At 41.2% G+C, this 26,983-nt stretch overlaps 1 protein-coding gene and 1 pseudogene across 1 annotated transcript; both read left to right on the top strand.

The window, feature by feature from the left end:
- The first annotated feature begins 231 nt into the window (after positions 1–231).
- LOC137752480 (zinc finger protein 383-like) lies at positions 232–18,280 on the top strand. Its single transcript, XM_068527172.1, is given in 10 exon segments — positions 232–614; positions 3,049–3,113; positions 3,267–3,444; positions 6,041–6,116; positions 12,034–12,160; positions 12,618–12,682; positions 12,934–13,048; positions 16,522–16,585; positions 17,343–18,107; positions 18,109–18,280. Coding segments are annotated over 10 exon segments (2,010 nt in total).
- Positions 18,281–22,339: 4,059 nt separating this feature from the next.
- LOC137752479 (outer mitochondrial transmembrane helix translocase pseudogene) lies at positions 22,340–23,306 on the top strand (annotated as a pseudogene).
- The last annotated feature ends 3,677 nt before the right edge of the window (positions 23,307–26,983 follow it).

The following is a 26,983-nucleotide window of genomic DNA, read 5'->3' as shown; positions in this document are numbered from 1 at the left end:
TCTTCTGTATTGTATCCAGAAATCTCTGTGACCCGAAGCATCTAAGGGTATAGCCGGCAATTACAGCCTAAGGGCCTCCTATACTGTACGGATTCTTCTCCAACTTCAATGCCACGTCTCCAGAGCATATTTACAAAGGAAGATCCGGGAACAAATGCCGACAATGTTCCACTGCGTCGAGACCAAAACTCATTGTTAGTAGGTAAACTGTGCTAAAATGCGACTGAGCAGATGGCGCGGAGGAAAGCTCGAGGCTGCGTCAATTGGGGAGGGGGAGAGGAAGGGGGGCCTCCTGACATGACCTTGAGGCTGAGGCCGCGCCGACCGCTCCGCTGTGCTCGGCATCGGGATGGAGGCCCCGGGCTCGAGACCCACAGAGCGGAGAGGCCCGAGGCGGACCCATGCGCTCTGGCTCGGAGCCAGGTTCCCGGCAGAAAAAAAAGAAGAGGATCTAACACCGCAGGGACTCCCCCCCACCCTCTCAAAGAGCCCGGCGACAGGCCCGTAGGCGCTGCCGCCCCGCCCGCAAGGCCGACGGTGCCCGAAGCGCCTTCCTTCTCCGGCGGCGCGGCAGAAAAGAAAAGCTTTATTGATGATTTTTTGCGTCATTATTTGTTAGGGATTTTGCTGTGTGGTTTTCTTGTAGTGTCACTGTCTGACTTTGTATTAGAGTTAATTCTGGACTCATAGAGTTTGGAACTGTTCCCTTTTCTCAGTATATTGGGGAAGAGTTTAAGGAAGGGAGGTCTTAATTGTTTTTAAATGTTGGGTAGCGTTCTGCAGTGAAGCTCTCCGACTTTCCTTTGTTGTATGATTTTTGAATAGTGATTCAGTCTCCTTACAATCCTTTGTTCGGATTTTAAATTTTTTCATGATTCTATCTTTGTAGATTTTGTTTCTCTAGGAATTTATCTATTTTAGGTTAGCCAATATTTTTTAAAAATTATTTATTTTTGGCTGCGTTGGGTCTTTGTTGCTGCGGGCAGGCTTTCTCTAGTTGCAGCGAGTGGGGACTCCTCTTCATTTTGGTGTGCGGGCTTCTCACTGCGGTGGCTTCTCTTGTTGCGGAGCACGGGCTCTAGGTGAACAGGCTTCAGTAGTTGTGGCACACGGGCTCAGTAGTTGTGGCTTGTGGGCTCTAGAGCGCAGGCCAGTAGTTGTGGCACACGGGCTTAGTTACTCCTTGGCATGTTGGATCTTCCGGGACCAGGGATCAAACCTGTGTCCCCTGCATTGGCAGGCGGATTCTTAACCACCGCGCCACCAGGGAAGTCCCTAGGTTAGCCAATATTTAGACATAGACTTGTCTAAGTATTTTCTTCTAAATTAAAAAAAAATTTTTTTGTAGGGTCAGTTGTAATCTTTTATAATGTCCCCTCTTTCATTTCTGATTTGGTAATTTGAGTCTTCTCTCTTTTTTGAATCTAGATAAGGATTTGTCCATTTTGTTCTATTTTTCAAAGAACTGTTGTGTTGTCTTTTTCTGTAGTTTTATTCTCTTTCATTTGTCTAATCCTTTTTCCTACCTTCTGCTAGCTTAGGCATATTTTGTTCTTCTAAGATCTTTTTACTTTGTTCTTTTTCAAAAAAAGGAATTTTTTATTCACAATGTAAATTCACAAGGGAATTCATCACAAGTGTGGAATAGAATAAGTATTTTAAAGAGCAATGAAGTTCTCATCAACAGAAAAGAATTTTTTCCCCCTATTTCGCTTTTTCTTTAGTTTGCACCCATAATTTCATATAGATAAACTAAACACTGTCATAATCTTTTCACAGTATATATAAGTTCATTATGCTCTACACCTTAAACTTATAGAGTGATGTATGTCATTGTATAAAGAGTTGTTTATACAACTCATGTTACTGTGTAAATAGTTGGTTTTAAAAAGGCAAATAATTAAAACACGTTGGACAAAACAAAGAATAATGCAGTGTATAACAATTTAAAAATAGGTATTGCTGTTTTTAAGGCAATGGTTAGTGACCTAAATGATCACATGCCTTAGTCCTCCAGGCTCAGACTCCAGGTCCTGTCCCTGAGTTTCTGAAACTGAGTAGTATGTTGAATTTGACCGTCTGCATTAATAGGAATAGAAACGGAAAAGCTGTTTTATAGGGTGTCGGTAGGAAATGTATCATTCTACCCAGAGAGAGTTTTGTATTTGTAATACAGAGACTAGTCCCATTTCTTTTTTAAAAAATTTATTTATTTTGGGCTGTGTCGGGTCTTAGTTGCAGCATACGGGATCTTCGTTGCCACGCACAGGCTTCTCTCTAGTTGTGGCCCATGGGTTCCATGGCGGGTGGGTTCTGTAGTTTGTGGCTCTTGGGCTCTAGTTGAGCTGCGCCAGCTCAGTAGTTGTGGAGTGCGCCCCACAGGATGTGGGATCTTAGTTCCCTGACCAGGGACCAAACTTGTGTCCTTGCATTGCAAGGCGGATTCTTTACCACTGGACCACCAGGGAAGTCACCCTATTCTTATTTCTTAAAGTTACTTAAATTAATTCCCATTTAGGAAATGTTCCTGGATCCAACCAATGATCCATGTCAACCCCTCCCTCTGCTCCAGGAGACTCAGGTTTCCAGACCACTGAATTGCTTCCGCCTCACTAGCAGGACGTCAGAACAACCTGAGGGCAAAAATAGCTTTTTATTTAAACCCTTTTAGTCTTAAGAGGAAACATCTTGGCTTCAGACGTAATTGGCCCACACAGCCGTAACCTTTTACCTGCAAACTCTTGCGGACAGTAACTTAAACCGGCCAAGGTATTGGAAGCACCAACCCCTCTCTGCTCCCAGTTCCTCCCTCCGGCGCTCAGTGAGCACACCTGGGTGCTCTTTTCGCCCCGCCCCTCACCGGTAGGGCCCCGCCCAGGCCCCGCCCCGGAAGCCCCGCCTCTAACTCCAGAAGCCCATTCCTAAGGACCCGGAAGCGGAGAGCGCGGAGCTAAGGTCACGGAGCGGAGCGTAAGAGTCTTTTTTCTAGCCTAAGTCTGTACTGCGCGGTACCGCTCTACCCCGTCCTCGGGGTGTGGGAGTTTCTAGGAACTTTAAGTCCCAGCACCCGGCCCTCCGCCCCAGTAAATCCAGACGTCGCCCTTACGGGTCGGGTAATTTTTTCCCTGGGTTTGAAGTCTGGCTGAGGCCGGTCCCTGCCCTTGGCTCTTCTGCCTCTGGTCCACGTAGACACCGATTTTCGCAACATTGTCCTGCTTATAACGTGTTACTTTCCCGGCCTCCCTTGTGAACTCCTCTTCCCCGAGTTGTATTCGAGACCCGCAGCCTCGCCCCTTCGCCCCCTCGGCCCCTGGAGGGCAGCGCCGGCCGCCCCGCTCCCGGAGAGGCCGCGTCCTCTCCCCGGTCCTGGGATTCTGCAGAGCCCGCCCCTCTCCGGAGACCCCCTTCCTCCCTCCCAGCCCCTCTGTCCTCGCGTCTCCTCAGGCCGGTCTTTCTGCTCCGCAGGCCTCTCCTTCGTGGTCAGCCTTTCCCCTCACCTCGCGTAGGGGGAGGTGACGTGTGCCAGACGCGGGAACACCCAGTGTAGTTACTTCCCCAATTCCACCCCGTTAGAAAATATTCCCTTCTGGTAGGTGGGCATTTTATACGTGAGCGAATGGAATCAGGAAAAGCAGAGACAGAGAGGCTGAGATCGAAGTAGAAAAACTGAGGAGAAAAGAATGAGGGAGAACCAGTGGGAACATAGAGGGTGGCTGGAGGACGTGCAGAGAGATAGTAAAATGAAAGTGATTAAGTCTTGAAAGTAGCAGGTGAAGATAATGGAGAAAGAAATTAAGCCGGATCTGCAGAGATTGCAGGGCAACCTAAGGAAGGGGACCTGGATCAGCCTTAGAAAGGGATAACAGTGGAGAGTCACTTCACACAGAGTACGGGGAGATGATAAAAGAGTTGGAACCTTGGCCTTCAGAGCATCACGGTGCTGGGAGAAAAACCGGACAAAGGGTGACAATAAGAGCAGAGGAAGAGAGAGAGCAGGAAGGAAGCACAGCCACTTGGGGCGCCCGAGAGTGGGGAGGAAGGGAGAGTAACAGAGACAGAAGCGGTGTAACTGGAGGCATGGTGTAACCGCAGAGATGGGGGAAGAAAGAAATACATAGAGATTTAGGACAGTCATACGGGTTGAGGAGAACGGGTTGCAGAGTGGAGCAGGCCAGGTGTGAGGGAGGAAATGGAGAGGAGGGCAGGAAAGGGAAAGTAGAGGAAAAGAAAAAGAGAAACAAAGGCAGAAATGAAATAGGGAGACAGAGAAACAGAATAAAATGGAAACACCTAATAGTGCAGGTGGAGGGGGAAAGTGGATCCAGATGGGTGGTGAGTTGTTTGGATGTGGATAATTATGTTGTGATAAGATTGATTTGAGTCTTTAGAATCTAATGTATTTAACATTTGTTTAAATTATACAGGTGAGGATGAGAATGGCACAACTCCTGTCTATAAGGCCTGTGCATTTTGTAATTATTTGTATCAGAAGAAAACTTCCATTGGCAAACCCTGTTGAGCAGAGAGGCAGTGACTTGATTCACTAAGATGTGGGTCACCCCCTTCCCTTTTCCTGGTATGGGGTAGAGCTCAGGGGAGAGAAGTGGGGCAAGAAAAGACTGACTCCGTCACTACATGGTGCCTTTTAAAGGAACATTGAAAGTGTGTTTTGGAATGGATTTACTTCTTTTCTTTTTTTTTTAAACTTTTGGGTTTGTTTGTTTGTTTATTTATTTATTTATTTATTTATGGCTGTGTTGGGTCTTCGTTTCTGTGCGAGGGCTTTCTCTAGGTGTGGCAAGCGGGGGCCACTCTTCGTCGCGGTGCGCGGCCCTCTCATTATCGCGGCCTCTCCTGTTGCAGAGCAGAGGCTCCAGACGCGCAGGCTCAGTAATTGTGGCTCACGGGCCTAGTTGCTCCGCGGCACGTGGGATCTTCTCAGACCAGGGCCCGAACCCATGTCCCCTGCATTGGCAGGCAGATTCTCAACCACTGCGCCACCAGGGAAGCCCACTTCTTTTCTTTTTGTTTCTTTACATTTAATTATTTTGTAGCTTGAAATAAATCTTAGTTCATTCAATTTCTTTGTTCCTCTGAATAATTTTTAACTTCTGAAAGAAGCTTTGCTGGCCTCCAATATTCTATACATGTCATTCATTGCGTCTTTAAGAAGGAGCTATGTAATTTCCGTATTTAGGGGATTTTCCTGTTTTCTTTACGCTTTCTGTTTGTAGTTTTATTTCACTGTGGTTAGAGAAGATACTTTTTTTTTTTTTTTTTTTTTTTGGTCTTGTCGGATCATAGTTCCCTGACCAGGGATCGAACCTGTGCCCTTGGCAGTGATCGTGTGGAGTCCTAACCACTGGACCTACCATCAGAGAATTACCATATCCTCAGTTTTGTTTTTTTCAAAACTTTGACACCAGTCTTTTAGATTAAAAACAATAAACAAATTATGGCTTTTTAAAATTTGTTTCAAATTTATCCCTGGCCTGAGTGACTTAGTGACTCTGAGTCCCCCCATTCCTGAGGGCTGAGATCTAGGCTGAGGCTGAGGGGCTCTGCTCTGCGTGGGGATGGACCAGGGCTGGTCTGTGACCTGCAGGGGATCGTCGGGTCCAGCTGAGGTGCCCGCTGCTGCTGTGTACGTGAGGGCCTCACCAGGAGGGGAGAGTGACTTTTTTTTTGTTTGTTTTATTTTTGTTTGGTTTTGGCCTTGCCACACGGTTTTCGGGATCTCAGTTCCGTGACCAGGGATTGAACCTGGGCCACAGCAGTGAGAGCCCAGAATCCTAACCACTAGGCCACCAGGGAAGTCCCAGGGAAGCATGAGCTGAAGGAAAGCGTGGGAAACTTCACCTATTGGTCTCTGTGTGGGAGTTTACTGTCCTGAGTCCCTCCTGGGACAGTGGGCAGCAGGGGACTGTCTGTTCCACATGCTGAGGTCTTCCCTGTGTGTGTGGTGGTGACTCAGGAAGGGGGTGTGTTGATTCTAAGCATTAAACAGCATCTTTCCAACTTTCAAGATTGACTGCTAAAGAATCATGTTGCCTAAGGAGTATGCCCGGAAGAGGAGGACGAGGAAAGAACTGGAGTTTGGAATGGCTCTTTCTCAGGTAAAGTCATATTCTCAGTTGATTATTTCATCTTATTTCTTGAAATGCCATTCTTTGGACTCACTAATCTTGTCTGACTCTGAAGTATCCTGCCTGACACCTGTACATCACAGTCACCCAGGGCCTTCCCTCAGGGCCTGTCATCTCCACTTAGATCCCATCTCCCCATGACCCAGTGACCTGGAACTTGTGAAGTTTCTGTGCTGGGCATAGTCCTGGGCAGGGCTTCACACCCTTGGATGGGTCAATGCTGTTGGGCACCAGGGATTGTAGAGGGGCCCCATCTGAATGCACTGTCCTCTCTCTACAAAACAGAATGAAGAAGCTACACGTGGAAGGCAGGTATTAATATGCAGAAATGCCTGGTACGTTCTGCAAGAGACCAATAAGGAGAAATTTGTTCCGAGTTTTTATAATACATTCTCAGCCAAATAACTGTGTCACTGATTTCAACATCTTCATGATTGGGAATGGAATGGAAAGTTCAGAAATAGACATCAGTGATAAGAGGGTGTTTTATTCCATTATCCATTTTAAACTATGAAATCAACCTAAATTGTTGAGATTTGGAAGTCCTTGGAATCAGTTTTGATACCTCCATTCTCCAGTTTTTTTGTCTTTTCACTGTGTTGGTTGCGTCCTTTGACACATAGAAGGTTTTACCTTTGATGTAGGTGGGGTTTCAGCTTCATTCTTTTGCAGGGAGGTATCCAGTTTCCCAGCAGCATTTGTTATTGAGACTGTCTTATTTTCATTTTGTAGTCTTAGCACCTTTATGGATACATTTTACATATATGCAAAGGATTATTTCTGAGCATTCTCTTGTGTTCATTTGGTTTATGTATCTGTGTTTATACCAATGCCACACAATCTCGATTGCTTTGTGATATGTTTTGAAATCTAAAAAAGGGAGGTCTCCATCTTTCTTCTTATTCAAGAGACTTTTGGCTATTTGCGGTTTTTTGAAATTCTCTGCGACTTTTAGCATGATTTTTTCTGTTTCTTCAAAAATTGCCATGGGAATTTTGATAATCATTCCATTGAATCTGTAGCACACTTTGGGTAGCTGGGATACTTTAAGGGTATTAAGTCTTATAGTCCATGAATATGGGATGACTTTCTATTTATTTGTATCTTTTAAAATTTCTTTTAGCACTGTTAAGTAGTTTTCAGTGTACACTTTTTTCACCTTCTTGGCGAATTTATTCCTAAATATTGATATTTCATTTGTTTTTAATGCTATAATAAATAAGATTGTTTTCTGATTTTCCTTTGATACTGTTCATTGTGTATACAAACGCAACTGAAAGTTTTTGCATGTTGATTTTGTATCCTGCAATTTTTCAAAACATGTATTTTGATGTAGCAGTTTTCTTGTGAAGAGGTCACGGTTTCTTCATTTCAAACCTTGTCTAGGAAAGAAGATAATTTTACTTCTTTTTCAATTTGGATTACTTTGATTTCTTTTTCTTGTCTAATTGCTCTGGCTAGGGGTTTCAGTACTTTGTTGAAGAGTAGTGCAGAAAGTATGCATCCTTGCCTTCCTCCTGATCTCAGAGGAAAAGCTTTCAGTCTTTCACGTTTGAGTATGACTTTAGCTGTGCTCTTTTCATAAATGGTGTTTATTATGTTGAGATAATTACTGTTTCTAGTTTGTTGAGTGTTTGTCTCTCTCTCTTTTTTTTTAATATTTACGTTTATTTATTTATTTGGCTGCACTGTGTCTTAGTGGCAGATCCCGATCTTCCATCTTCGCTGTGGCATGGGGGATCTAGTTCCCTGACCAGGGATTGAACCCAGGCCCCCTGTATTGGGAGCGTGGAGTCGTAGCCACTGGACTTGGACCACCAGAGAAGTGTTTATATCTTGAAAGTTTGTTGTGTTTTGTCAAATGCTTTTTTCTGCAGTAATTGAGATGATCCTTTGTGACATTTTTTCCTTTATTTTGTTAATGTGGTGTACCACATAATTGATTTTTGTATGTTGAGTCCTCCTTACCCCTTATAGTGATATAAATAAAATCCACTTGATTGTGATGTCAGATCTTTTTAATGTGGTGTTGAATTTGGTTTACTGGTGTTTTGTTAAAGATTTTGTATCACTATTCATCGGAGATATTGATTTCTAGTTTTCCTTTCTTCTGTTTTTGTCTGGGTTTGGTATCAGAATCATGCTGGCTCCATACAATGAGTTTGTGAGTGTTCCCTCTTCAACTCGAACATTTTTAGCAAGATTAGTGGTAATTCTTTTGTAAATGTTTGGTAGAACTGGGTTCTGGGTTTTTTTTGTTTGTTTGAAGTTTTTGATTACTGCTTGAATGTCTTTAGTTATAATTGGGTTCAAATTTTTTTTTATTCTTAAAGATTAAGATTTAGTAGGTTATATGTTTCTAAGAATTTACCTGTATCTTCTCCATTCTATAATTTGTAGGCATTATTGTTCATAGTACTCTTTTATAATCCTTTAAAAAATTTCTTTGACATTATTTGCAATCTCTCCACTTTAGTATCTGTTTTCAGTTATTTGAATCTTTTTTCTTAGTCCAGCTAAGTGTTTTTCCATTGAATTTTTCGAAACGCCCACGCTACTTTGCTTTTATATTTTTCTGCTTTGTATTTTGTTTATCTCTGGTCTAATCTTTATGATTTACCTCTTTCTTTTTGCTAAATATGGGTTCAGTTTGGTTTTTTTCCCCTACTTCATAGAGGTATAAAAATAGATTTCTGGTTTGAGAGCTTTTCTTTTTCTTATTTTAAGCATTTAGACTTCCTTTTTAGTACTGCCTTCATTGTGTGTTAAAAATTTTGGTATGTTGTGTTTTCATTTTCAGCCCAATATTTAAAAATTCCCTTGTGTTTTGTTCTTTGACCCATTGGTGCTTTAAGAATGAGTTGTTTAGGGAATTCCCTGGCAGTGCAGTGGTTAGTGCTCCACACTTTCACTGCTGAGGGCCTGGGTTTGATCTCTGGTTGGGGAACTAAGATCTCACAAGTGGCGTGGTGTAGCCAAAAAGGAAAGAATGAATGAATGAATGAATGAATGAATAAAATATTTCAACTTAAAAAAAAAAAGAATGAGTTGTTTAATTTCCACAATTTGGGGAATTTTCTTTTTTCCTCTGCTGTTTATTTTTAGTTTTAATTTATTATGATGGAGAACATACTTTTTATGATCTCAATCTCTTAACATTATTAAGATTTGCTTTTTGGCCTAACACATGGTCTGTCATGGAGAATGTTCCATGTGTGCTTGAGAAACATGTTTCTGCTGCTCTTGTTGGGTGGAGTGATCTGTACATGTCTGTTATGTCTACTTGGTCTACAGTGTTGTTCAAGTCCTCTGTTGCCTTGTTGATATTCTCTTTGGTTCCATCCATAAGTAAACATGAGCCATTGAAGTCTCATACTATTCTTGTGCTGTTTCTCTCTTCATTTCTGTTAATGTTTGCTTTCGTTTTCTTGGAGATCTAGTGTTATATTCGTATATTGTTTTTGTTTTACCTTTTTGATAAATTGACCGTTTTATCATTATATAATGTTTCTTGTCTTTTTATTTTTTCTGGTATTATGGAGTCACCCCTGCTCTCTTTAGGATGGAATATCTTTTCCATCCTTTCACTTTTCACTTTTCCGTGTCTTTAGATGTGTGAATGTTCACAGTTTTAACTCTCTGATATGCTCTGTCTGTGGCTCTCGCTCTCTGTTTTCCTCCTGTTACTTCCTCTAGTGGTCCCTGCTCAGGAAACCTGTACAGTGGTGAAAGGCAGGAACCCTGGCCAGCCCCCTTCACTGCAGTGTAACTTCAGAGGGAATGCATCAAGTATTTCCTTTTTGTCATGACGTTTGTTTGAAATGTGTTTTTTAATAATAATTTTTTTCCACATTCTTTTTTTCATGATTTTTAATTCTCCAAGAAGTTTATAACTTCACTGTTGTGATAAACTTTTTCTTAATCTGTGAAAATAATGTAGAATACTACTATTCTAATTTTGAATCGATTTTTAAAAAATTAATTAATTAATTAATTTATGGCTGTGTTGGGTCTTTGTTGTGCGTGTGGGCTTTCTCTAGTTACGGCGAGCAGGGGCTACTCTTCGTTGTGGTGCACTGGCTTCTCATTGCAGTGGCTTCTCTTGTTGCAGAGCACGGGCTCTAGGTGTGCGGGCTTCAGTAGTTGTGGCATGCGGGCTCAGTAGCTGTGGCTTGCGGGTTCTAGAGCGCAGGCTCAATAGTTGCGGCTCACGGGCTTAGTTCCTCCGCGGCATGTGGGATCTTCCCGGACCAGGGCTCGAACCTGTGTCCCCTCTGTTGGCAGGCTCTCAACCATTGCACCACCAGGGAAGTCCCGAATCAATGTTTTATTATTAGAAAAAAGAAGGAAACTCTTGGCCTGTTGTTAATGCCCAAGTATGTAAATTTTAATGGCTGAAGTTGTATTTGTATTTTTGAATATAGTTATTTTATTGAGATTGGAGTTAAAGTATTGGGTTTTTTTTCATGATCATACCATTTTTCTTTTAGTAGCCTATTATGGAATCATGTTGACAAACTAAATTCAGTACAGTTGATACATTCTCATTGTCTGAAAGATGCTGAAATACCCGTGAATAAAAGGGTGATTAAAAAACTGAAAATATGTCAGGAAACAACTATCATTTCAGTAATTTAGTGTGGACATGTGTGTGCATAATTTCATGGATGTGCACGGCGTCCCTGGTTTAGATAAACAACATGATTTTAAAACTATGTATTACATCTTTTGTAGTCAAAATTATATCTTCAGTATATTCAGTGGCCTTGAATTTTTTCTGTGCTATCATGTTAATGGTTTAAATTGTAGTAAGATTACTAAAAATTTTAATATATGTGTGTGTGTGCCCACATTTATAATGGCCTTTCATGCTTTTCTGCGTTCACATTGGACTTTTTTCAAGTTTTCTCAGGTATCCCTCTGTCAATGTCCTTTTAATGCTCTCTGTTACTTATCTGTTTGATTTTTAAGTTTCAGTTTCAGAGCCCAACCCTCTGAGTTTAGGTGCTTGCTGTGTCATTTGTTAACTTCTTGACCTGAGTCAAGTTTCTCAGAGGGTCTCTGACACAGTTTTTTCTTCTGTAAGATGGGAACAGATCTTTCTCTAATGAGCTATTACGTTGATGATATGTTCATACCCATAAAGCACTTTATAGAGTAATGTTTAGATTAATATTACAGTAATTTAGAGCAATAAGAAGTACTCCAGGGACTTTCCTGGTAGTCCAGTGCTTAAGAATCCGCCTTCCAATGCAAGGGATGTGGGTTCGATCCCAGGTTGGGGAACTAAGATCCCTCATGCCGCAAGACAACTGAGCCCCTGCGCCACAACTAGAGAGAATCCCGTGCGCTGCCACGAAGAGCCCACGCGCCGCAACGAAAGATCCTGCGTGTCACAACAAAGATCCCACTTGCCGCAACTAAGACCCGACGCAGACAAATAAATAAAATAAATTAATTAAAAAAGAAAAGAAGTATTCCCAAACTTCTAATCATTGTTGTTGTCATCATCATAATTGAAGATTTTGACTTTTCTCTAGAGCCACTGTGGACTTTGTCTCTCTCAAGACGCCACTCTTGAGAGTGTAGAACATAATAGCAAACGCATCTGGATAGACAACCCATTGTTGAGTTTTATTTATAGGTGTTTCATGGATTTTCCACAAAGATGAAAAACCCTTAGTAATTGGAAGATATCATAATCTCTTATGAAAAAGCATAAGAAGTTAAAATTAGAGGCACATAATGTCTCCCCATACTTCTACATGGACCTGGTAGCAGATATACTTCAACCAAGTCAATCCTTACCCCTTACTCCTCTTTTCCTTTTGTATGAAGATATGAACTCTCCTCATGGCCCCTTAGTGAAAATATATTTTCATTTCAGGAGTGGTTGACTTTTGAGGATGTGGCCATCAGATTCTCTCAGGAGGAGTGGGAATGCCTGGACCCTGCTCAGAGGGCCTTGTACAGGGATGTGATGGTGGAGACCTACAGGAACCTGATCTCCTTGGGTGAGGATAACTTCCCTCCACAGCTGGGATTTGCCTTTGCATCTTCCCCTCTGTGCGTCTTGGGAGGCCCTGTTTCCTTTGATCTGAAAAGCCTGTGGACTCAGACATGAAGTGCCATCATGCGTTTAAACTGACCCTTTCTTTGGATGATCTGTCCATTTCATGTTGCATCAGGAGTTGTTCCAGAGCTTAATTATGTATAAAGCTCAATGGTAAACTTTAAACAAATAACCAATTTCCCATTTTCTACTTTTTGGCTTTTGACTTAGTGTTTCTAGGAAGAGAGCTCAATATTTGCATATTATATACTGTTCCCGATGCATTTAGAAGGCGTCAGTGGATGAATTTGTGAAATATTTTTCCTGACCCACCTGTAATGTCCTCACTCCTTAGTTGAAGAAAGAGCTGTGATTTTCGGAAAACCGTAGCACTTTACATTTTTTGTTCCAATAATCAGGAATTTCTGTTTTTGATCTGAATATTATCTCCCTTTTGGAGCAAGAAAAAGAGCCCAGGACTGTGGTGAGTGATGTGAAAATACCCAAAATCCAAATGGGTGGGAATGTGTGAAAAGTGTGAACACAGATGGGATCTCATAAGGGCAGAGAGGAAGCCACAACATTAATAGTGTTTGGGAAACTTTTCTCACGGTGGAGAGTTTTTCTTTTGGAAAACAGAAGTTCATTTATTGAAAAGTCTCAGAGGATATTTTTCATCTCCTGGAGTTATCACCCTGTCCTTCATCATGTAAAATGTTTTCTTTTACCCTGCAGTGGTGCTGCAGCTCCTACAGAGACAAAGGCAAGGTCTTTATCAAGATCCACAACACTCATCACCTGGCTTTTGTGGACTGGTTTTTGCTTGACTTTGAGGAGGATGATGAGGGCTGTTTGATCGGGGTCTCTTGCCCCTTCATGTCTCCTTCTGGTCTTGATTCCCCTGGATGCTCAGTTCTTAGTCCACATAGATCAGAGCTGATGCCTCTGGAGTCCCACCCCTGAGCCCATCCCGGTTTGATCAGAGTTGCTGTACTTGGAAGAAGTAATCAGAAGATGTGGAAAAACTGGCTGCTCTGTATTCCACGTGGCCCCTCAGCACCTGCCGTAGCTGTCTCAGGTCCTCTTTGCTGGTTTAGATCCCTCAGCCGTTTCTTCTGTTCAGGGGTGTGTGGAATAGCTAGGTGCATTGGATCTTCTGTGCTTGTACTTAGGAAAACTGTAAGGACAGTGGATGGAGAGATCCTCTTTTTGATCCTAAATGCTACAAGGAGACCAGTGGTGAATTTGTCAGGCTCTTAGCTTGGCATCTATGGGTTGAGCACATGGTCCCATCTCAAGATCCTTTAATGTCTGACCCTCACACGTTGCATTGTTTTTTGCTCCTGTACTGCTCTCCTTAGTCTTGGAATGTCGACTCTTCCTGATTTTACATTCTGCTTAGTTTGTATGATTTTATCTCTTAAATTCCTTTGCAGTATAGTCCTAAGGTCTGAAATTTTATCCGGTTTCTTTGCTCTGATAACGTACCCATGTGTAATAGGGAACTTGTGGTGGACTCTCTATGGAGTGTGTTTACTGGTTACCAGAAAATATTTAATGGAGACACTTTCCCTCACATGTTGTAATATTTTCCCCCTCCGTTCAAAGTCACCACTTGAAGCTACTCATTGGAGTGGTCAGCACGTTTTGGGACATGAGGTAGAAAGTATCACGAGAGCCTGTCTGATAAGTCTTTCCAGGTTTTTTTCTGGCTTTGGGGGCTGTCACAAAAGCCTGTCTCAAGGGCACTATGTCAATGTTGTTCACATATACCAGCGATCATACGTTTTAGTCTCCGTAAATGGTGTAGAAATTTATCCCAGGATGCTAGATATGAACTAATCTGTTGTTGATGCCACATTTTTCTTTGCCTGTGTGCCATTGTTCCTTTACCTCAGCAGCTAATTTTGAAGAATCTTAATGAGGGCGCTTATGAAGTGGAATGATACTTTCAGTGGTGAAGCACCATTTGTTTTCTTTAAGACAATGGTACTTTCATTTTGTATATTCATATGCATTATCCATGATTCTTATTTCTGTTGATTATCAAGTTCATATATTTTGTGTTAATCTTGTTTTTGTTTTTATGTTTGCAATGTGTGGGTTGGTTGATTGGGGAAGGCCCCCTCCCGCCATGGTAGAATTGATCAGTCCCTTTTAGAGTTCTTTATGTATTCTAGATGTTAATCTGTTATCAAATATATAATTTGCAAATATTTTCTCTTATACCATAGAGTCTTTTCACTTAGAACATGCTTTAATTCACAGTATTTTATAATTTGGATATAGTCCAATTTATCTGTTTTTCTTTCGTGGCCTGTGTTTTTTAGTGTTATCTGATAAGTCCTTGGTGAATCCAATGTCAAGAAACATTCCTTGTATGATGACTTCTAGTAGTTTCATACACTTGGGAGTTAGGTTTAGCTTTTTGAACCATCTTGAGTTAATTTTTTTCTGTCGTGTAAGACAGTGGTGCAACTAAATACTTTTGTTAGTGGGTTTCCAGTTTTCTCAACACCTTTTGTTCAGTAGACTGCCCTTCTCCCACTGAATGGTCCTGACACCCTTGTGGAACATCAGTTTAGCATATACACAAGTTTTTTTTTCTGATGTCTCTGTTCTGTTTCAAGGATCCCTCTATCTATCTTGATGCCAGTACCACATTGTTTTGGTAAGTTTAGCTTTGGAAGAAGTTTTGAAGTAAGTGTGAGACCTTCAACTTCGTTTTTTTTCAAGCTTATTTTTGTTACTCAGGGTCTCTGGAGATTCCATATGAATCATCGGATGGATTTTTCTGTTTCTTTGGGAAAAAGCTATTGGGATTTCACTAGGGGATAATTTGATGTGTTGACCAGTTTGTGTAGTATTGACATCTGGACAGTATTGACTTCAGTCTATGGACTTGAGATACCTTTGCATTTATTTGTGTCTTTTATAAGCTTTTGCAGCGGTCTTTTTTTTTTTTTAATATTTATTTAATTATTCGGCTGCGCCAGGTCTTAGTTGCACCACTAGGGATCTTTAGTTGCAGCATGCAGGATCTTTTAGTTGCAGGAATCTTTAGCTGCGGCATATGAACTCTTAGTTGCGGCATGTGGGGTCTAGTTCCCTGACTAGAGATGAACCCCGGGCCCCCTGCATTGGAAGCGCAGCTCCTTAGCCACTGGACCACCAGGGAAGTCCTTCAGCAGTCTTTTTAATTGGCAGTGTACAAATCTTTCCTGTCATGTATAACATTATGTCTAAGTATTTTATTTTATTATTTGATGTTATTGTAAATGGCATTGTTTTCTCAATTTCTGTTTTGATTGTACATTTTTAAGGTTTAGAAACTGAATTGATTTTTGCATGTTGACTTGGTGTCTTGTAAGTTTATTGCAGTCTTTCATTATTTCTAGCAGTTTTTTTTTTTTTTTTTACAGAATCTTCAGGGTTTTCTACATGTTATATAATGTCAGAGATAATTTTGCTTCCTCTCGCTATTGGGATCCCTATTATCTCTTTTTTCTGCGTCTGTGTTCTTTCTAGGACTTCGGGTATTATGTTTTTAGAAATACTGAGAGCAGGTATCCTCGTCTTGTTCCTGCTCTTAGAGGAAAAGCTTTCATTCTTTCACCATTAAGTATGATGAGAGCTCTGAGGAGCTACTCCATTGAAGCATGGCTTTCATCATAGTCCTCTACCTTTTCTGAACAGAGAACATATTCAAACATAATGAGGTTGAACCCAAGTTTGTGTGCTCAGTGAGGTCAAACAAACTGAAACGTTGGAGTTTGGAGCAGAGAAAGGTTTATTAATCAAAGAGGCGCCAGCCCGGAAGATGGTAGACCTAAGCTTGCCTCAAATGCATCTTGCGGGTTGGCCAGGGTGTAAGATTTTTGGAGAGAAAAGGAGAGAGGGGAGGGGAGTGTCTGTGATCCCAGCTTCCCTGTAAGATCTCAGCTGCAGACTTTGGGCACCATGTTGTGCCATCTTCCTGATTATTCTGTAGGTTCCTTCAAAGCAAACTCCTAATCACAGTCTTCTGATCCCTTAACTTCCTTCTGGGAGAAAGCAAAAGCAATAGTTGTGACATTTTATTATTTACTTAGAACCGATGTGATGGCTTAAGAATTTTACTTCTCACTTGGCCCTCTGACTGTCATCAATTTTTTCAGTCCTCTTGGGGCAGCTGGTTGAAGCCACAGTTTGGGCTCATAGATCAAGGTATCAGTTTAAGTTACCAGTCATGGGAAAGATTATGTTGGGCTTGCTTTTCCTTTCTTTCTGCATTCCCTCCTTCCCCTAATGAGTATCTGCTTGAATCTGCTCTTTGGAACTCAGGGAAGATCCAGGAGACCGAAGCCTTTTTCTACCAAGAGGAATCACGGCACTTGGAAAGGCCTTTGTATCTAGGAGGGCCCTGCTGGGTCCTGTTTGTTTCAATCCCCCGTTTTCTTTGATACTGCTCAGTCTTGAGGGGAACAGGTGTGGGAAGACAAGAAATGGAATAAAATTTTGGATAGAGAGGTTAATCAAACTCAGCAGGGGAACACAGATTTAGGGAGACTCACTTTTACAATCATGGCCTCCTACTCTACTGGACTGTTTATTTAGTTTCTTTGTATCTGCACATGTGTGTACAGAAGAAACTCATTCTTCTCCTTTAGATGGCCTTTTCCTGTTTTTTTTTCTTCTGATTTTTGCTAAGAACATTCTTGTGCAATCTCCTGGAATATCATGTGTCGACATAGTAAAAGGGATGTCGGAATCAAACCCATTGGAAATAGGCTTGGATTAAATGTTCAAGAGAAACTGCAGATATTTAAAACTGATGGGATATTTTATGAATGTAATGAAGTTGAGAGATCTAGCAACAGTAGTTCCTCATTTTCACCATCTTTCAATACAGACACAAGATCAGAAAGCACTCAGGGAAAGACCTCACAAATGTAATGAGTGTGGCAAAACCTTTCTTCAGGGATCACACCTCATTAGACATCGGATCATCCACACAAGAGAGAAATTACATAAATGTGATGTATGTGGCAGAGTCTTTAGTCATAATGCAAAGCTTGCAACCCATCAGAGAATTCATACTGTGGAGCAGCCTTACAATGTAATGAGTGTGACTAAACCTTTCTTCAGGGATCTCACCTCATTAGACATCAGATCATCCACACAAGAGAGAAATTACATAAATGTGAGGTATGTGGCAGAGTCTTTAGTCATAATTCAAAGTTCGCAACCCATCAGAGAATTCATACTGTGGAGCAGCCTTCCAAATGTAATGAGTGTGGCAAAACCTTTAATAGCTCATACCTCAGGAGACATCAGATCATTCATACAGGAAAAAGTGTATATAAATGTGATGTATGTGGCAAACTCTTTAGCCAAAACTCACACCTTGCTGCTCGTCGGAGGGTTCATACTGGAGAGAAACCGTATCAGTGTAATGACTGTGGCAAGGTTTTTAGTCAGTATGGAACCCTTGAAAGTCTTCAGAGAGTTCATACTGGAGAGAAACCTTACGAATGTAATGAATGTGGTAAGGCCTTGAGTCAAAAACCATATCTTCAAGTTCATTGGCGAATACATACTGGAGAGAAACCTTTCAAATGTAATGAGTGTGGCAAGTTCTTCAGTCTAAAATCACACCTTACAAGTCATCAAAATTCACATCTTACAGGTCATCAGAGAGTACATAACGTAGAGAAAGCTTTCAGATGTAATGAGTGTGGCAAGGCCTTTAGTGTAAAGGGAACCCTTTTAAGTTATCAGAGAATTCATAGTGGAGAGAAACCTTACAAGTGTAATGAATGTGGTAAGGCCTTTCTACAAAAGTCACATCTTCGAATTCATTGGAGAATTCATACTAGAGAGAAACCTTTCAAATGTAATGAATGTGGCAAGTTCTTTAGTCGAAATTCATATAAGTCATCAGGGAGTACATATTGTAGAGAAAGCTTTCAAATGTAATGAGTGTGGCAAGGCCTTTAGTGTAAAGGGAGCCCTTTTAAGGCATGAGAGAGTTCATACTGGAGAGAAACCTTACAGATGTGATGAGTGTGGGAAGGCCTTTAGTCGAAAATCACATCTTTGAGTTCATTGGAGAATACATACTGGAGAGAAACCACACAAAGCAATATGATTTGCTAAGTCTCATTTTTGAAGATCAAAAATGTAGAACAATGAGAATTTATGTTGAAGAGCGAACTTTCAAATGTAATGGATGTTGTAAATTTTTACATCAAGTATGCACACCTTTGGTGTTGAGAGCATTCATACAGGTCAAAATGTATACACATGGAAGCTCTTTGAAATAGTGTGTCCATATGGTTCACCCAATAACACATATTTGGGAGAATTCTTAAAAATGTAAGGCATCTGGTGAATGTTTTGAGCAATTCTTAACAACAGACCATACACTAGAGAATGCATACTAGGAATAAATTTTTACCTCTTTGAGATATTACATACAGCAGAACCATGACAAGTCACCAGCTGTTAAAACTTATGACATGATGTGTATATTTGAGGAAGAAGGACATGTATGGAAATGGCCCATTGTCTTCAGTGTATAAAATATTCAATTTGATTTTTCTTGAAAAGCATACATTACTATTTGTGCCTTTCAATCTGAAGTTTGAAGTAATAGGGAAGAACAGGGACTTCCCTAGTGGGCCAGTGGTTAAGACTCCAATGCTTCCAATGCAGCAGGTGTGGGTTTGATCCCTGCTTGGGGAACTAAGATCTCAAATGCTGCATGGTGCAGCAAAAAACAAAAAAAAAGAGAATGAAGTAATAGAGAAGAAGAAATCTGATTCCATATTGGACTTGTTTCTTTTACTTTAACCTTTGTATTCTATTGCTTTTGGTACAAGTCAGTCACTAAAGGGATGTTGCCTGTATGCTTGAATTATATATAATGGGCCATCTCTGGGTACACTGCCACCCTTGTAATGAGTGTTAATGTAAAATACCTTTGGTTAGCTCCCAGGAAGCGTCCTGACCAGGCCCACCTGTGAATGGCTTCAGGAAGGAAGAAATTAACATACCCCTTCCAGAGTGTCACCAGAAGATAAATCAGTGCATCTAAGAAAAAAATGGAAAATTTTATTTGAGCCAAAATAGAGGATTGTATCCTGGGAAGAGCATCTCAGAAAGCTCTGAGAACTGTTCTGCCTGTTAGAAATCAAAGCACAGTTATATAATTTTTGTGGGACAGACAGCTATACATCAAATGACATATTTTTGACAGTTCACATAATCCAGGTCTAAGCATCATCGTGGTGGGTCATGTGAACCTTTACAAGATCAAGAAGGAATGTTATCTTTTAAGGAGTTGCCTTGTTTTTTTTTGTTGTTGTTCTTTTTAATAAATTATTTATTTATTATTTTTTTTTTTTGGCTGTGTTGGGTCTTCGTTTCTGTGCGAGGGCTTTCTCTAGTTGCAGTGAGCGGGGGCCACTCTTCATCGCGATGTGCGGGCCTCTCACTGTTGCGGCCTCTCTTGTTGCGGAGCACAGGCTCCAGATGCGCAGGCTCAGTAGTTGTGGCTCACGGGCCTAGTTGCTCCGTGGCATGTGGGATCTTCCTGGACCAGGGCTCGAACCCCTGTCCCCTACCTTGGCAGGCAGACTCTTAACCACTGTGCCACCAGGGAAGCCCTCAGGTGCTTTCTGAATGTGTACCTATGACAGATTTTTGGATTGTGCTTACTATGAAGTGTTTTTTTTTGGTTTTTTTGTTTTTGTTTGTTTTCTTTTGTTTTTTAAATGCAAGGAGGTTAGCTTTTTTTAAAAATTATTATTAATTAATTAATTAATTTATTTATGGCTGTGTTGGGTCTTCGTTTCTGTGTGAGGGCTTTCTTTAGTTGCGGCAAGTGGGGGCCACTCTTCATCGCGGTGCGTGGGCCTCTCACTATCGCGGCCTCTCTTGTTGCGGAGCACAGGCTCCAGACGCGCAGGCTCAGTAATTGTGGCTCACGGACCCAGTTGCTCCGCGGCATGTGGGATCTTCCCAGACCAGGGCTCGAACCCGTGTCCCCTGCATTGGCAGGCAGATTCTCAACCAGTGCGCCACCAGGGAAGCCCACTATGAAGTTTTTATATGGATATAGAACTCTGTACTTCCTATACTTAGGTGACTTTCTTTTCCCTTGTTAGGGAATTTTTTAGTTATTGTCTCGTCAGATATTTTCTCAGGCCCTCTCTCTCTCTTCTTCTTCTGGATCCCCTATAATGTGAATATTGGTACACTTGCTGTTGTCCCAGAGGTCTCATAAGCTGCCCTCCTTTCTTTTCATTCTTTTTTCTTTTTTCTGTTTGGGGGTGGTGATTTCCACTTCTCTGTCCTCCAGCTCACTGACCATTCTTCTGCCTCATTTAGTCTACTGTTGATTCCTTCTAGTTTTTTTTTTCTTTACATTTCAGTTATTGTATTCTTCAGCTCTGTTGGATTGTTATACTTTCTAAGTCTTTGTTAAAAACTTTTCATTTCTTGCTCTGTGCATCCATTCTCCTTCTGACGTCTTTGATCATCTTTATGGTCATTACTCTGAGCTTTTCCTTTGGTAGATTGCATATCTTCATGTAACTAAGTTCTTCCGGGGTTTTATCTTCTTCCTTTGTCTGAACCATAATCCTCTGTCGCCTCATTCTGTCTAAATTGCTATTTGTATTTTTATGTATGTGGTAGGTTAGCTGCGCTTCTTATCCTTGGAGAGATGAGAAAGTGTCGCCCACTTTAGGTGACATGCTTTGCGTCCCAGCAGTGCACTCCCCTCTTGTAAGCCAAGGGTCAGGGGCCAGCTGGTCCCAGGGTTGTGTCTGGCCTGTGTTTGCAGGTTCTGTCTGTAGACTGCAGGACTTCAGTTTTTTTGCTTCTCGTGTGTGCCCCATGGTGGGTGAGGCTGGTCTCGAGGCTTGTGCTTGCCCACTGGTGGGTGAAGCTGGGTCTTGGCCCTCTGGTGGGCAGGGCCAGGTGTAGGTGCATGTGTAGAGATGGCTGTGGGCTCAGGATTCCTTTAGGCAACCTGTCGGCTATGGTTGGGGCTGTGTCCCCACCCAGTTTCTTGTTTAGCCTGAGCAGTCCCAGCACTGGAGCCTCCAGGCTGTTGGATGGTGCTGGGTCTTGGTGCTGACATGTCAGCCTCCTGGAGAGCTCATGCAGATGAATGCTCCCCGAGATGTCTGCCACCAGTGTTTATGTCCCCAGTGTGAGCCACAGACGCCTCCCTAGTAGACCATGTAAGACCAGCAGGTAGGTCTGGCCCATGCTTCTATTCTATTACTGTTTTTGCCTTTTGTCTCTGTATATGGGCCTTTTAAGAGTGAGGTATTGGGCTTCCCTGGTGGCCCAGTGGTTAAGAATCCACCTGCCAGCGCAAGGGACATGGGTTCAAGCCCTGGTCTGGGATGATCCCACATGACGCGGAGCAACTAAGCCCGTGCACCACAACTACTGAGCCTGTGATCTAGAGCCTGCAAGCCACAACTACTGAGCCCGCACGCCACAACTACTGAAGCCTGCGCACCTGGAGCCTGTGCTCCACAACAAGAGAAGCCACAGCAATGAGAAGTCCGTGCACTGCAACGAAAACCCAACGCAGCCAAAAATAAATAAATAAAAAAATTTTTTAAAAAGTGAGGTATCTGTGAGGGCGTGAGTCGCGGGTTCCCACAGGGCTTTGTGGGAGGGGTGAAGGGTCCGGCTGAGGTCCTTTGCGGACCAGATTGGATCTGGGAAGCCAAGCTCGAAAGGTTACCTCCCTTTCCTCTCACACCCCACCTTAGTGCCAACCCCCAGCTTCCCGCAGCCCTTGGTATCCATTGGATTAACCTCCAAGGGCGTCCCAGTCCTCACCTTGGTGTGCACCTGGCCTAGGCCCTTAGGTCTCTGTTAGTGCTGCCCCTATGAGTTAGGCCATTTCCAAGGAAAGTTTAGGTAGCCAGCTTGCTGCAGGGACATGGGGTTGTCCTGGGTGACCTCAGAACCACGGTCCTAGGTGAAGGTGGCCAGAATGAGCCAGGTCTGATTGTTGCACAGGCACTGGTACGACCTGGTGCAAAAATGGATGTGGTTTTTCAAGCCTAGGCACCCTTTCGCAGAGGATGGTGGTGTTAACAATTGCCTGTTCTTTATGCGACTGTTAACAATCTAGATGGAACATGCTGAAGCCTTTTCTCGTCCCCTGAGTCGGAATGGTGTTGGTTTAATTTTCTGTTTGATGATATTTGATGCAATAACATACTTTACAATCGAATGGATTATGGATGCAATTGATCCAATCAGAAAGCAAAAGCTCTGAAACAGGCAGAAAAATTAATGAAGCCAATTGGAGTGAAAAATGTGAAGCTTTCAGAATATGAAATGGGTATTGCTGCTCATCAACTAGACCATCTGAACACGTATGTTACTTGGAGTGATATAGGAGGTTTAAATGATGTCATTACGGATCTGAAAGATACAGTCATCTTACCTATCAAAAAGAAACATTTGTTTGAAAATTCCAAGCTTCTGCAGCCTCCAAAAGGTGTTTTTCTCTATGCGCCTCCATGCTGTGGTAGAACATTGATTACCAAGGCTACAGCCAAAAAAGCAGGTTGTTGTTTTCTTAACCTTCAGCCTTCAACACTGACCAGTAAGTGGTATGGAGAATCTCAGAAACTAGCTGCTGCTGTTTTCTCCCTTGCCATGAAGCCACAGTCTTCCATCATCTTTATAGATGAAATTGACTCCTTTCTACGAAAACGTTCAAGTTCTGACCATGAAGCTACAGCCGTGATGATAGCTCAGTTGCTCAGTTGATGAGTCTTTGGGATGGATTGGGTACTGATCACAGGTGCCAGGTCATAGTGATAAGAGCTACGAATCATCCTCAGGATTTTGACTCAGATATAATTGGAAGAATGCCTATGAGATTTCATGTCAACCAGCCTGTTCTAAGACAAACCTCAATGTGGGAGTTGGCTACTGGGGATGCATCCAAAAAGATATTGCTGTGTTTTATGTATCCTGACATATTTTTGAAAATAATGTGTAATCTGCTGTTTTTTAATGTTATCCTAAAAATCTTGATTCTGTCCCATGATTTGATGGTGGTATGGAGTTCATCCATGTAAGGTGCTTTTCTTTGTCCTTGTTCTATCAATTACTGAGAGAGATGTATCAAAATCTCAAGGTATAATTGTGGATTTGTGTATTGATCCTTTCAGTTCTATCAGTTGTTGCTTCACAAATTTTGCTGCTGTTCTTTTGTGCGTATACACTTAGGATTGTGTGGTCTTCATGGTAGATTGGCCCTTTTTTCATTATGTCATTTGCTGTTACCCTTGGTAATTTTGTTTTCTCTGAACTTTATTTTATCTGCTATTAAGAAGACACTCCTCTTTCCTTTCAGTTCATGTTTACATGGTATAACTTTTTGACTCTGTTGACATTGTGAATGAGATAAATCTTTGTTGTGTGAAGCTATTCCATGCATTGTAGGATGTTTACCAACATCACTGGACTGTACACACTAGACACCAGAAGCACTACCCCAGTTGTGACACTAAAAGGTTTGTCCAGATTTTTGCACATGTTTCCTGGGAGTAGTGTGATCTCCCCTAGATATCCTTTCAGTAGCAGAAAAGATAGTAGTATGGCATTTTGTTTTCAGCTTCCCTTGATGTAATATTACAATCAAGACCTGACATTATGAATGAACAAGCTGTTTTCCAAGCAAGAGGGATCTCATGAGACCATTATGAGATCCTCACTGGTGATGGAAGTTGTATTCGTATAGACATTTTTTTTTTTTCGTTTCAGTTGGAACTGAGGTGAATGTATTTTGTGTGTGAAGGAAGTAAAGACAACTTTCTTTTATGTATTTTTTTATTGAAGTATAGTTGATTTACCATGTTTCAGATCTACCACAAAGTGATTCACTTATATGTATATTTTTTTCTGATCCTTTCCCATTATAGTTTATTATGAGATATTGAATATTGTTCCCTGTGCTACACAATAGTTCCTTGTCGATTATCTATTTTATATAGAGAGTGTGTATATGTTAATCTCACATTCCTAATTTATCCCTCCCCTCGTTTCCCCTTTGGTAACCATAAGTTTGTTTTTACTGTCTCTAAGTCTGTTTCCGTTTTATAAATAAGTTCACTTGTATCATTATTTCAGACTCCACATATAAGTGATATCATGTGATATTTGTCTTTCTCCATGTGACTTACTTCACTTAGTATGAAAATCTCTAGGTCCATCCATGTTGCTGCAAATGGCATTCTCTCATTGTCTTTTATGGCTGAGTAATATCACGTTGTATACATGTGTATACCACATCTTCTTTATCCATTCATCTGTTGATGGACATTTAGGTTGCTTTTGTGTCTTGGCTATTGTAAATAGTGTCGTGATGCACATTGGAGTATATATGTCTTTTTGAAGTAGAGTTTTCATTTTTCTGGATATATGCACAGGAGTGGGATTGCTGGATCATATGGTAACTCTATTTTTAGTTTTTTAAGGACTCTCAATACTGTTTTCCAAAGTGGCTGCACCAATTTACACTCCCACCAACAGTGTACAAGGGTTCCTGTTTCTCCACACCCTCTCCAGCATTTATTATTTGCAGATGTTTTAATGATAGCTATTCTGACCGGTGTGAGGTGGTACCTCGTAGTTTTTATTTGCATTTCTCTAATAATTAGTGATGTTGAGCATCATTTCATGTGCCTTTTGGCCATGTGTATGTCTTCTTTGGAGAGATGTTTATTCAGGTTTTCTGCCCATTTTTTGATTGGGTTGTTTGGTTTTTTGATATTGAGCTATATAAGCCATTGTATATTTTGGAAATTAATCCATTGTTGGTTGTCTCATTTGCAAATATTTTCTCCCATTCTGTAGGTTGTTCTTTCATTTTGTTTGTGGTTTCCTTTGCTTTGCAAAAGCTTTTAAGTTTCATTAGGTCCCATTTGTTTATTTTTGCTTCTGTTTCCATTACTCTAGGAGAAGGATTCGGTATATCTTTCTGTCTGTTTGTGTCATCTTTGATTTCTTTCATCAGTATCTTATAATTTTCTGAATACAGGTCTTTTGCCTCCTTAGGTAGGTTTATTCTTAGGTATTTTATTCTTTTTAGTGCAATGGTAAATGGGATTGTTTCCTTAATTTCACTTTCTGATATTTTGGTTTTACTGTATTCAAATGCAACAGATTTCTGTATATTAATTTTGTACCCTGCTACTTTACCCTGTTCATTGGTGAGCTCCAGTAGTTTTCTGGTGGCATCTTTAGGATTTTCTATGTATAGTATTATGTCATCTGCCAACAGTGACAGTTTTACTTCTTCCCAATTTGGATTCCTTTTATTTTTCTTGTCCAATTGCTGTGGCTAGGAACTTCTTTCTGATGAAGCTGTACTAATCACATATTGCAATATTATTTCCAGTCATTTATCACCCTCCTGTGAAATCATGCATGTCTGCCCTTTGATATCAAGCTTGGCCAATTGACATAGGCAACCCTTCCATCCCTTTGAGAGGATTGCTCTTCCCTCCCTATTTTATGCAAGCTTGGTCATTTGAGTTCCTTGGCCCATTTGGTGTGAATAGAATGGCATGTTTTTAAGTGGTGCTGGGAAAACTGGACAGCTACATGTAAAGAATGAAATTAGAACACCATACACAAAAATAAACTCAAAATGGATTAAAGACCTAAATGTAAGGCCAGACACTATAAAACTCTTAGAGGAAAACTTAGGCAGAACACTCTGATATAAATCACAGCAACATCCTTTTTGACCCATCTCCTAGAGAAATGGAAATAAAAACAAAAATAAACAAATGGGACCTAATGAAACTTAAAAGCTTTGCACAGCAAAGGAAACCATAAACAGGATGAGAAGACAACCCTCAGAATGGGAGAAAATATTTACAAACAAACAACTGACAAAGGATTAATCTCCAAAATATACAAGCAGCTCATGCAGCTCAATATCAAAAAAACAAACAACCCAATCCAAAAATAGGCAGAAGACCTAAATAGACATTTCTCCAAAGAAGATATACAGATTGCCAGCAAACACATGAAATGACACTCAACATCGCTAATGATTAGAGAAATGCAAATCAAAACTACAATGAGGTATCACCTCACACCAGTCAGAATGGCCATCATCAAAAAATCTACAAACAATAAATGCTGGAGAGGGTGTGGAGACAAGGGAACCCGCTTGCACTGTTGGTAGGAATGTAAATTGATAACAGCCACTATGGAGAACAGTATGGAGGTTCCTTAAAAAACTAAAAATAAAACTACCATGTGACCCAGCAATCCCACTACTGGGCATATACCCTGAGAAAACCATAATTCAAAAAGAGTCATGTACCACAATGTTCGTTGCAGTTCTATTTACAATAGCCAGGACATGGAAGCAACCTAAGTGTCCATCGACAGATGAATAGATAAAGAAATGTGGCACATATATACAATGGAATATTACTTAGCCATAAAAAGAAATGAAACAGTTATTTGTAGTGAGGTGGATGGACCTAGAGACTATCATACAGAGTGAAGTAAGTCAGAAAGAGAAAAACAAATACCATATGCTAACACATACATATGGAATCTAAAAAAAAAAAAGGTTCTGAAGAACCTAAGAGCAGGACAGGAATAAAGACGCAGATGTAGAGAATGGACTTGAGGACATGAGGAGGGGAAAGGGTAAGCTGGGACGAAGTGAGAGAGTGGCAATGACATATATACACTAACAAATATAAAATAGATAGCTAGTGGGAAGCAG

This window comes from Eschrichtius robustus, chromosome 19 (assembly GCF_028021215.1).
Source record: "Eschrichtius robustus isolate mEscRob2 chromosome 19, mEscRob2.pri, whole genome shotgun sequence".
In the NCBI taxonomy this organism is placed as follows: Eukaryota; Metazoa; Chordata; class Mammalia; order Artiodactyla; family Eschrichtiidae; genus Eschrichtius; species Eschrichtius robustus.
The sequence above is the reverse complement of the archived record's forward strand: the minus strand, read 5'-3'. Positions and strand labels throughout refer to the sequence as shown.